The sequence below is a fragment of the Lynx rufus genome, unplaced genomic scaffold (assembly GCF_022079265.1).
Source record: "Lynx rufus isolate CCGP_SWC_20201006 ecotype Redwood Valley unplaced genomic scaffold, mLynRuf1.p SCAF_18, whole genome shotgun sequence".
In the NCBI taxonomy this organism is placed as follows: domain Eukaryota; kingdom Metazoa; phylum Chordata; class Mammalia; order Carnivora; family Felidae; genus Lynx; species Lynx rufus.
Genome location: NW_025814832.1, coordinates 10,784,219 through 10,796,758, shown reverse-complemented (window position 1 = coordinate 10,796,758; position 12,540 = coordinate 10,784,219). Strand labels below are relative to the sequence as shown.

The 12,540-nt window shown below is 44.1% G+C and overlaps 1 protein-coding gene across 13 annotated transcripts in view; it reads right to left on the bottom strand.

Moving 5' to 3' along the window:
- Nucleotides 1-999: 999 nt before the first annotated feature.
- The window catches only part of SYNRG (synergin gamma), an 85,419-nt gene continuing 73,878 nt past the window's right edge, over nt 1,000-12,540 (bottom strand). For 11 of the 13 annotated variants that reach the window (XM_047080864.1, XM_047080868.1, XM_047080869.1 and 8 more), the window contains 3 exons: nt 3,437-3,547; nt 3,049-3,084; nt 1,000-2,043 (listed from right to left, as the gene is read on the bottom strand). In XM_047080864.1, coding sequence (XP_046936820.1) covers nt 1,912-2,043; nt 3,049-3,084; nt 3,437-3,547 — 279 coding nt within the window. In that variant the 3' untranslated portion in view covers nt 1,000-1,911. The remainder of the gene's footprint in view (nt 2,044-3,048; nt 3,085-3,436; nt 3,548-12,540) is intronic. The other 2 variants (XM_047080874.1, XM_047080875.1) reach the window with 1 other exon arrangement.

The following is a 12,540-nucleotide window of genomic DNA, read 5'->3' as shown; positions in this document are numbered from 1 at the left end:
AGCAGCCCATATGGCATTTCCAGAAACTGTCTCAGCGCTGTGAATCCTGTCAAACTGGGAGACATTCTTAACTGCAAACAAAGGCAGATTCGGTCATCCTGCTCTACCATGGAATGTACCAGACGGGTCAGGGGCCCACTTCAGTCCTGGCGCCGTGATGAAACTCTAGGTGCTGCTCAGGCTGAAGTGGAGACAGAGGCCTCAGGGAAGCCTGAGGACCCAGCCTGATGCTGTGGGTACTAAGTCAGGTAGCCCTGTGGAGGACAAAGGCCCTGAGGGTAATAACTCAGGCTGTGTCAGTCACCCAGCTGGAAGGGAATCTGGAGAAAATGAGAAGCAGATTTATCTCGTCAACACTTCCCTGTGCATTCTGGGGCCCAGCAAGGTAAAGCAGAAGCCTCATCAACAGCTGTTTAACAAAAACGTCCTATACCTTCCTTGGAGAAGACACCACTAAGGGAATAGAACAGGATCCCCTCAAGTTTAGTGCCAGGAAGGGAAAACCACCTACTTAATTATGTAAAACGGCAATTTTATACCCAAAACGACCTTGTTCAGTTCACAAATAAAAACTGACTCGAGGTCAGAGAGCCTAAGTCACACAACTTGTGAAACACAAGAGTCAAAATCTCTTTGTAAAGCACAGAATTTACAAGTCAGAGACGTGTATGTCCTAGGTTGGCCTGTTCTTCCCAGGGCTTCACAGCTTCACAGTCCTTAGCCACTTCGCTTTTTTTTTTCTTTCTTTCTGATTTTATGCATTCAGTTCTAAGCGGCAAACTCCCTACACCAGATAGCAAGCATGAGCCTTTTCCTTCCAGAATTCCATGCAGTTTTTGAACACTTTGCTTCCACTGTTTCTAAGTCATGTACCTCAACCATAAATATACATACATCTGTTTGCCTCAGTAGGCCAGGAACTCCACCTTCCAACTGTGAATGAATTTTCAGGTCTCTCACATAATACTGCGAAGTCAGGCAGTACTGGTTCCCTATGCAGTCAGTCATTTCTGGACATTTGGACAAAGGCCACTGCCAAGAGGTTTCATCCAGCTGCCTTTCCAAAACTTGTCTGCAAAAAATACCACGTTCACAGTCTTTGAGGTAAAAGAAAGTTTTCAGTGAAGGCTCCGAAAGGGGAAGGGTGTTTATTCATCCTGATACACAAAGATTTGGGCCTCTGTCAAAATGAACATTCAATCCATTGCAAAGTGCCCAGGCGTGTTTTGAGAAAATGCCTTCTTGAACGCTGATAGTTTGAGAAATGAACAAAAGAAGAACTGGTTCAGCTGTGACCGCAAAGTCGGTAAATCTGCCCTCACCCACTTCCATCGTCTGATGGAGATGAGCAGAAGTTTTTCGATAAAAAGAACATCAGTTTAGTCACAATGTCCCCTTTTTATTCATTTCAGATATCAACAAGCTACATGTGGGTAAATGCATTCTACTTCACAGGACAGCAGGGTTCTAGATAGAAGCGAGCACTGGCTCAAAACGTTCTTGCCAATTCCAATCCTATTACAATTTATTTTTCTTCAAACGTCAAAATGTCAATTCTTCACAGTTTCAATATACGGCAGCAGCAAATGATTCCTTAAAGAAAACCGTGCCATATTTTAAAACATCTTAGCAAAACTAGAGAGAAGTTAGCAAACTTCTGGTGCCACATGCAGTTTGGGCAGGGCAATTTTACCTCAAATCCCTAAGACTTGCGGTGGGACCTAGGGGACAAATGTCTGCAGGAACGACTGGGAGCTCGCAGCTTCTTTCTCGCCCCTGACCGTGCAGGGAACTCCTCCTATAGCTTCGTGGAAGCGAACTGCGCAGTCCTGCATTCTCTTCATTGGTCCCTGTCTCCTCCTGGGGTATGATGGGAAAACAGACCCAGTAGGTACTTCAAAGAGGTACTTTTCAGAGCAAATCAGGCAGGATGAGGCCGGGAGGTTTTGGTTCAACACAGTTGATCCAGAAGTTGGCACAGCTGGCGTGATACTGGTGTCCTCCATATGCCAGCTTGAAGCTGTCCGTTTCGGAGTTGAATGCCTGCCAAAAATAAACAGATATGTGGGGCGAGTCAGGCTGCTTCTGCACCTAAGAGCTGGTCGGCACCCTGCACGCATCCCTCGCCAGGTCACAGAGGCTGAGGCCACACTGGCACACACACAAAAGCTGAGCAGGTGGCTACAGGGGTTCAAGTGAGAAAGTTTTTTGCTGCTAATTAAAGGCATAAAAAAATCTTTACCATTAAACCCAGTTTCAGCAAAAGAAGGCCAAATGGTTCATAGCAAAGGCAGACCGAGGCTACGGGGGGTTGTGTGTGGGGGTGTTCATGTTACGGGGAACTAAAATAGCTGTGGAGGATTTTTATCCCTCGTTGTGCCGAAGGGAGCCCTGCCCTCAGGCTGGCACTGAATGATACGTACAGTCCCTTCCATTTCTGGGGCTGATTACAGTCCTCTCATGGAAAAAACAAAAGATTAAAAACTCTCAGGATCGAATGCCACTGGGACCTGATAACGGAATCAACGTAATTAAAAAGTCCAAATAGGTATAGGATTTGTAAAAATAAAGACATTGAACAGGTCAGAATTACTTCCAGATGACTAATGCTTACAGGTAAGTCACAGCCAGCCAGTCCTCACCTCAGTTCCCTGGAGGGTGTCCTAAAGCACTACAAGTAAACAAGTAACACAGAACTCTGAACCCCAATTTGTTTTTGATCACTGCCAAATCGTGACGCTCTCTGATCTCGCTCCACGTCACAACTTCCAGTCTTCCAGAAGTTGCTCATTCTGTTACCTTGTTCATCACAGAGGGAAAAATGACTTGTAACACCAGAAGCCAATTACAAGAGCTACGAACATGCAAACAAGACAAGTGGACCCACGCAGACACACTAGCTGGTCAAATCAAACAGACTATGGGAACAGACAGTAAAGGGAGGATTCATGGTCACAACAGTTCAGGATGGCAGTGGAATCATCTGATTGGCTTTCCACACTCAAAATTAAGATGGAGATGCTAAGATCGTGTATAACTGGTTCATACTTTTTTGGGATGTTCTTCTGCAGGCTTCTCTTCTTTCTGAAATAACGTTGAAACCATAAGGTCAACAAAATTCCCAGGACAGGGCCTCCTGCCCCCAAACAAAGCCTTACAGGCTTCACCTCTCTCTACCACCCCACTGTGCACAGGGCGCGGGCACAGTGCAGACAGCATTCTGTTAGAGAGGGAGGAACTACCTCCATTCACTCAATGGCTTCCCCTACTGCCCTTTTGTAAGAGTACATGTACTTCCATGTCAGACTTCAGGGCTTTATAAAAATCCCCACCTGTGGTCGTAGACCTTGCAGTGAAGTGGGCTGGATGGGGTCATCCCCAGGGGTCATGTCAGGGAAGCACTGTGCCATCTGCAGGGGGAAGGTGTGTCACTCACCCGGCTTCTGGAGTCCACATTTAAAAGGCACACCCCACAGGCAAGTTCCTGAGCATTTTTAATCCCAGGCCGTAGCATACAAGAGGAAAAATCCAGTGAATTCTCATCGGGCTAGGAGAACAAGACAAACAAGTAAGGACTCGGCAATTCCAAATGCTGCTGGTTCCACTCCCTGATCACTCATCCCCAGTAGGTCCAGCAGCAAGTGAAGTAACTTCTAATACCATCGATACAATTGTTCAATTTCCCAAACATTTACTGAGAGTTGCTGTGTTCTAGGTGCTCGGGACACTAGCATGAGCAAAACCCGGTACCCGTCCTCTGAGAACTCACAGTCGAGGGTGGGGACAGGCGGGTAGCAGGCAGCACAGGGCCACAAGGACTACCCCAGAGCACATGGGCTGGGCGGCACTTACTCCAACCCGAGGGGAAAAGAGCTGGATGACAGAGAAAGCTTCCTGGCACTTACAAACATCCTGAGTCTTGACAGGTAGATGCTAGGTGAGGGGACAGGGAAGGGCGAGGTAAGGGAGGGGACGGTATTTATTCTGTGTAGAACAAGCAACACAGGCAAGGGCAAGGCCTCTAAGCAGAAGATAGAGTGTGGGAAGAACACTCATAAGCGTGTGGGAGCCGTGCTTATGAAAGGAGGGAGGAGATGGAACTCCAGCATGAAGGTCTTGGAAGGACTAAAAGAGACTGTATCTTGGGAAGCCATTAAGGGTTCTGACTGGACCAGGACAGGATCAGGATTGTGTTATGGACAGATCCCTCTGGGTGAGGTGTGGGCAATGAACTGTGGATGGCAATCCTCAAGGCATGCACCTCAGTTACAACGCCACTGTAAGGGGTCCGGGAGACAGTGAGGAAAGTTAGAACTAGGGAAGTAATGGCGGGGGCCGGCCACCTGAAGAAGCCCGGGTCATGTGTGGGATGTGCAAGGAGGGGTGAGGCTTAGGCAGCTGGGAGGGCTCGGCATAGTAGGCATGCGAAAGGAGACCCACATTTGGGGCTGAGGGCTGGGAGGAGTTCGGTTTGGTCTAAGCAGAGTTGGAGTTGTGTGGGGGCAGCCAAGTTCCGACATCAGAGAAGCAGGAAGACAGATACATGGGCTTACTGCTCAAGGATGGAAGAATGAGGCATTATCAGCTAGAGAGTACATACACATACAGCTATTATCAGTGAAGCCCTTACTTGCCAGGCACCACGCTAAGCTCTTCAGGTGCATTATCTAATTTCTTCCTTACAACAAATCTGTGGAATATGGGGTAAGAGGGCAGGCCCCAACTTTGGAAAGCTATCAATTTTTTTTTTAATTTTTAAAAGTTTTATTTATTTAAGTAATCTCTACGCCCACTGTGGGGCTCGAACTCACAGCCCCGAGATCAAGAGTCACACGCTCTACCAATGGAGCCAGCCAGGCACCTGTGGAAAGCTGTTCATTTCTTAAAAGTTAAAATACGTATCTACTATATGAACTTATATGCAATTCCACTCCTTGGTATTTATCCAAGAGAAACGAAAACATGTTAACAAAAGTTTGCACAAAAAGTGCTCATGGTAGCTCTATTCACATAAGCCAAACTGGAAATAGCACCTATCTATAAATAAGAAAGTGGGTTAAAAACTCATGGTATATTAGTACAATGGAATATTACTCACTGATAAAAGGAACCAAATTGATACATGCAACAATGTAGATGAATTCCCCCCCACCCCTTCTTAAGTAAGTGCCATGCCCAACGTGGGTTTCTGAACTCACGCCCTTAAGATCAAGAGTCACATGCTCGGGGCGCCTGGGTGGCGCAGTCGGTTAGGCGTCCGACTTCAGCCAGGTCACGATCTCGCGGTCCGTGAGTTCGAGCCCCGCGTCGGGCTCTGGGCGGATGGCTCAGAGCCTGGAGCCTGTTTCCGATTCTGTGTCTCCCTCTCTCTCTGCCCCTCCCCCGTTCATGCTCTGTCTCTCTCTGTCCCAAAAATAAATAAACGTTGAAAAAAAAAATTAAAAAAAAAAAAAAAAAGAGTCACATGCTCTACCAACTGAGCTGGCCAGGGGCGCCTTTTTTTTTTTTTTAATGAATTTTTTTCTTTTTAGATGAATTTTTAAAACATGTGAAGAAGCCAGACAGAAAAGCACATATATATTAATTTTATATAAAGTTCTAGAACAGGCAACTCTCTGATGACAGAAGTCTACGGAAAATGGTGGTTATTTCTGGAATCAGATCAGGACAAGAGGGAACTTTAGGAGGTGATGAAAATACTCCATACATTGCTGGGGGTGTGGGCTTACATGGCTAAATGCATTTGTCAAAACTGATCCAACTATATATTTAAGATCTATGCATTTCACTGTAAGTTATCCCTCAATTACGAAAAGCACTTGAATTACAAAACAAAAACAAAAAAAGGAAAAAAAAAGTTCCAGAAGAGCTGTATATATTTTTTCAAGATTTTCTTTTTAAGTAATCTCTCTACACTCAACACGGGGCTCAAGGAACTCACAACCCCGAGTTCAAGAATTGCATGTTCCACCAACAGAGCCAGCCAGGCGCCCCAGAAGAGTTACATTCTTAGTGTACTAAGTTTTAGATATACCGAAACCAATTTGTTTTGCTTATATATGCCCTAGAGCAGAGGCTTCTCACACTTGGCACCATTGACATTCTAAACTGGATAATTCCTTGTTGTGGGGCCTGTCCTCTGCACTGTAGGATGTTTAGCAAGACCTGTGGACAATTTGGGGGCAAAATCATCCCCTTCTTCCACTTTCCAAAAAAAAAAAAAAAAAAAATGACTTTCCAAAGAGAAAGAAACGTGCACACATACAAATACACACACACACACACACACACACACACACACACACACACACACACGTGCGTACATGAGCTTATTATAAATTCTTATTGATATAAAGACTGAGTAGCACATAATTTACAAATAATAAATATACAATTATCTTTACTGAAAATTCCATATAATCCTTTGATTCTCACAATGCTTTCTCTGAAAATGTCTGCCCAATCCTGGGATCCACAGTCAGCCTGTGCTTGCTCTCATCAGAGTGTGGATGCTGTAAGGGCAGGCTGGTGTTTCTCAGTGAAGGGCTAAGACTGAAATGAGGCAGCACATTTCAGAATGTCCCCCCTCTGTCAAATACGTGAGTGACTATGTTGAATTGGGTAACTGTTCTCAAACGCTGGAGAACATTCCCTCAGCTTTGTGATGTATTCACAATACAATGGCTATAGACACAGTATACTTTGATGTCTGATCTGCATTATTAACATCTGCTCGATAACCTTCATAAGTCTAGACAATCAACAGTACAACAAATTAAGCACTGATCTGTAGCAGTTGTGGATTTCCATGGTATAAAAATACTCCCACCACGGCTGATGTCAAAGCACCAATGTGAGGTCACTGAACCTGGCACTGGGAAGGGATGCTGACCAGGGTGACCAACTTCCTAGTTTGCTCAAGACCGTCCCAGTTTCAGCTCTGAGAAAATCCCTCCGCTCTAAGCAAACTGGCATCAGGGGTCGTCCAAGGACAGACACAAAGAACTGCTAAGGACTAAGCAGGTAGAAAGGAAGTGAGGATGGGAGTCTGTAGGAACCAAGTAAAAGGATCAAACAACTGTCCTATCTTGAGGACCTGAAACAAAAGCAGCGTAAGCCAAGCATAAGCAAGTTAGAGGGTTACCAATCTGGGTTCAGAACAGGTCTGAATTAAGAGGGCACAGGTACTGCGGTGTGATGTGATCACGTGAGTGGGTGGCGGAAGTGCCATGGAGACAAGGGTCCCGGAGTCCAGGGGTCAAGGATCCGGGAGCCCGGCATGTTGGCTGGTTTGTCCTAAAGGATACTGATGTGACCCAGGATGATGGCAAATTCCTGCCAAAATAATGGCCACATTTTCTATAATTAGTTGAGGCTGAACCACTGAGGAGTTATTATTTTGTATTTGAAAAATTGTATTATTTTTTCCCTAGGAGAAAAAAATGGGATTCTCCCTATAAAAGTGTATAGATTATATATGATGTTTGACCGTCCCTTTCTAATTTGAAATAATAAACCATGCATTAGGTCCACAAACCTTTTTTTTTTTTTAAGAAACAGATGATATTGTTTACTTGTTTGTTTGTTTGTTTAGAAAGGGGGTGGGAATCTTAAGCAGGCTCCATGCTCAGTGTGGAGCCCCACTTGGGGCTCGAACCCACGACCCTGGGATCATGACCTGAGCTAAAATCAAGAGCTGGATGTTCAAAAGACTGAGCCACCCTGGTGCCCCACCCCCCCACAAACCTTTCTTAAACTAACTTGAGCTGCATTCAGATCACACCTAGGGAAGGAAGGACAGACAGTTCTCAAAGAAAGAAGAGGCAGATGTTTCAACTATGTGCATGAGGACTCTGACCTTGAAGTGAATCTACATGGTCTTAACCAATCCAGATGATAATCCAACCCCCCCCCCCCCACACACACACACTTTTTCCCCTTTTTTCTTCTCTAGTGCAATCATGACCAAGTCTGGTCAACCCTAGAGGCAGCTGGTGCTATTATTTGTTTGCTGTCCCATTCTGTCACCTTTAAATGGTTAACAGTTTCATTGTCTTACCTGCCTTCCTCAGTTGCTGTTGGGACCTTCAGAGATATATAAAAAGTGCTCTGAGGGACACCTGGGTGGCTCAGTCAGTTAAGCGTCTGACTTTGGCTCAGGTCATGATCTCGCGGTTTGTGAGTTCGAGCCCTGTGTCGGGCTCTGTGCTGACAGCTCAGAGCCTGGGCCTGTTCGGATTCTGTGTCTCCATCTCTCTCTGCCCCTCCCCTGCTTGCTCGTGCTCGCTCTCACTCTCGCTCTTTCTCAAAAATAAACATTAAAAAAAAAAGTGCTCTGAAATGCCCTAAATGATAAAAATTACTCACTTTGACAAAATCTAAAAAGCTTTTTTAAGAGGTTAAAAACATAGCAGCACTTCCATAAGCCTACGTTATAGATATTTATCATGTTACTGAATAAGGACTATTTGAGAAATAACTAGAATCTAGGAAAACTCTGAATCTTGAAATCAATCCAATACCAGCCCTTTAGGTATCTGTTTGACCAAAGGCATAAGGAAAACGAATGAAAAGGTCATTTTGTAATCTCCCGTAAAAATCATAAGACTCTGCATAAACTATCCTGTGGTCAAATTAATCTTTGAAATGATAAAAATTAACCTTTATAAATACACTGCCATAACCCGGGGGGAGGGGGGGAAGCAGGGGGTTGGGGGAGGTTGCCGTAGTACACAGTAACAAAGTGACACCAATTCTTGGCCATAATTCTTTAAGAAGGTACGCCCTCTACAGGCCATTTTAAATTGAACATCATCTACATCAGTTAGCAAGTGTTTCACGCATTTAGTAAAGATTTCTAAAAGTAGTTCTATTACAAATGACCTGCATACACTGAGTCCCAGAGTCAGACTGGGATACATAATCCTGAATCTTTAGCCAATAATAAGCTGCTAAAATGGTGTCCAAGAAAATCATTATTGAAGAAGAAGAATTTGGTAGTAATTAGTGTTCTTTACAAACATCCTCATTATAATTCTTCTGGACAAATGGGGCCTTTCCGATCCCCTTAAATTGTGCAGAGCTGCATAATTTGTACATGTGAGTCACATGTGGCACTTCTGGGAGGAAGCCTTTAAAACGGATGTGCTCTTTGTCATGTTCCCTTGACCCTCTCACAGGGATCAGCTATGATCCACGTGGTAGAGGCTTTGTCAGCTAGGTCCCTGAGTGAAGGACCCGTCCACAGAGACCCCTCCAATTTGAGATGGACATGTAGCAGGAGCAATACAGCTCTACTGTGTTACATCACTAAAACGGGTTGGGGGAGTTGTTACTGCAGCATAAACCAGCCTAATCTGATACAAAAAAACTATCTGGACACAGGTTCCACAAGCAATTCTAGACTTTTGGTTTGGGTTACAATGTAACCATCTGGATTCTTAGTTGCAATGTTTTGTCTAATTTTTCCTATAGCTGCTATAACAAAGTAGCAAAAATTTAGCTGCTTAAAACAACACATTCTCTTAGAGTTCTGCAGGTCAGAATTCTAAAATGGGCTGGAAATACAGTGTACTTTCTGGAAATTCTATGGGAGAATCTGTTTCTTTACCTTGTCTAGCTTCTAGAGACCACCTGTACATTCCTTGAATCAAGGTCCCACCTTCCATCTTCAAAGCCAATAGCGCAGAATGTGCCAGTCTTTCTCTTTGCTCTGTCATATCTCTATTTCTCATGCTCACTCTCCTACCTTCCTCTTTGTGAGACACTGGGCCCACCCAGATAATCCAGGATAAATCCCCTATCAAAAGACCCTTAATTTCATCACATCTGTAAAGTCCCTTCTACCTAAGGTAACAAATTCAGGTTCCAGGGATTAGGATATGGTTATCTTTGGCAAGGGAGGGGCACATTATTCCATCTACCATATCACCTTCTGTCAACGAGGGCAGCCATGCAGAAACACAATGAAGATTCTGTCTCGGGGTGCCTGGGTGGCTCTGTTGGTTAAGCATCCAACTCTGGATTTCAGCTCAGGTCATGCTCTCATGGTTCATGGGTTCAAGCCCTGTATCGAGCTCTGTGCTGGTGGTGCAGAGCCTGCTTGGGATTTTTTCTCTCCCCCTGCCCCTCCCCTGCAAACACACCCTCTCTCTAAGTAAAGAAACTTAAAAAAAAAAAAAAAAAGATTCTGTCTCTAAAACATTGTGTGGCACTGGCAAGATGACAAAAATGTTATCATTACTAAAAATAAACTGATCTCCTAAAATGCCACAGCAACACGAAGTATATACTCTGAAACTCACTGCTTATTTCACGTTGAAAAGAAGTACAGGGGGGCCTGGGTGACTGAGTAGGTTAAGTGTCTGATTCTTGGGTTTTGGCTCAGGTCACGATCTCATGGTTCGGGAGTTCGAGCCCCATGTCAAGCTCTGGGCTGCTGGCGTGGAGCCTGTTTGGGATTCTCCCTCTCCCTCCCTCTCTGCCCCTCGCCCAATTGTGAGTGCTCTCTCTCTCTCAAAATAAATAAATAAAAACAAAAAACAAAAAAGAAAGGAAATAAAGGATTATATTATACTGAGGATAACAGTGACATCAAAGCCTGTGTGATTTTCAGTCAACTAGAGGTCAGGAGAATAAGATCGCAGTCTCTTTTTGGAGATTTTATATGGCAAAAGTGGATCAGTTTTGTTTTCCAGGGATGAATCTCTCTTTGTTCCAAACCTACTGAACTTCAACCCTTAGGCAACAATTCACTCATCTCCCTGAAACTGGTGATTCCCACCTCCCGAGAAACAACCAGTACCTTCAGTCTGTGCCCAGAGGAGATGTACTTGTACCACAAGGGGGGGTTTTGGTCCACAATGACATGCGTGCTGCAGGGAAAGGGAAGCAGGAAACTTTGCACTGTAACTTCTAGCTTCAATAAATATCAAGGAGCCACAGTTTGGAGTTTAGGATTGTGTACTTTGCTTTCCTTAGCCCAAGCATTACTACTGTGATGTAGCACTAATATTCTAGGACTTTTTCACCGAAGAGAGGCAATGCGGTCACTTTTTGATGGGAACAGTTTCATGATGTCTTCATGGAGGAAAAGCATCCTCGAAGCTGGCACTGACACAATAGGAAAAATGGACTTTTAAAACTACGATACACATTCAAATCCCTGCTCTGTCAGTTTCGGGCAAGTTTCATCTCTGAGCCCCAATTTCTTCACCCGTAAAAATGGGGATTATACTACTGACCTTACAGGATTGTTACCAGGATTAAATGAGAATGAATGTCAAGAATATGGCACAATGCCCGGCAGGATCCAGGTGCAAATAAACTATTATATTACTGGAATCAAAGAGCCTGGCACTGGCAATTTGGTTCATTAAGGAACTTTAAATTCTACCTAAAACGAAGCAGTGATATAAAGAGTTAAAAGCTTCCACCACAACATCAGCCACACCCCTCTCTAGTGACTTCTCTGCTCCCAGAGTCCCTGGGGCTTGCACAGTTTTGCTGCAACTAAGTGAACTCCACACATGTTGGTTTGTGTCATTTACATTCACACATCTATCTATTTTTAGGGTAAAAGCTTCTTTGTGACAAGACTTAGACTTCCTCTGGAGACTATATGCTATTCTTCAAGCAGCAGGCAATTCAAGTAAGTTTTATAGACCAAAGACCTATCAGTTATCAAGAGAAAATGACACGGTATAATTAGGAATAATATCTGAGCAGAGAATGGTTGTTCTTCTGTCACAGCTAATTCGGTGAAGAAAGGCACTTATAACTGGAAAAGCATGGGTAAATACAACAATGAATACTCAGCGGTGTTCATATACAATTTGAATGCATTCCTGTGTTGTGTAGTTGCAGACTAATTAATCTCTATACTGTAATCCAGTGTCTAAAAAAATGTCAGGTAAAATCACTCACTAGACCCTGAGCTAGATATGAAAGTTCCTTAAGGGGAGTTTGAATGAGAGGGCATGAATGCCTGGCAACTCTTCCCATTTACCTCACGTTCTGACACACTGAGGGATTAAAATCACCATATGTGAACAGAGCAACACTTCCCAGGTTAGATGGGTAACCAGACCCAACAGGCTTTCTCCAAGATCACAAAAGCAAATTCTATGTTTGTTTGTTTGTTTTTTTAAGATTTTATCTTTAAGTAACCTCTACACTCCATGCGGGGCTCAAAGTTACGACCCGAGATTGAGTTGCAGGCTCTAACGACTGAGCCAGCCAGGTGCCCCTCTATGGTTTCTTTAAAAAGGTCTGAACAAAACTAACCCTTGGTATAAAAAATCAGAATAGGGATCACCTCAGAGTGGAATGATGACGAAGAAGGAGCACAAGGAAACCTGGAATGATGGGATATCCTCTAACTTGTATAGGGGCATTGGTTACTGTTGGTTATTATTTGGGATGTGCACTGAATGATTTAAGTAACAAAACTTACTGAATGATACAACTGAGCTTTTTGCATTTTCCTACAGGAAGGAAGGCAGGAAGGAAGGCCTGGAAGGGCAGAGTGCAGAAGGCAAG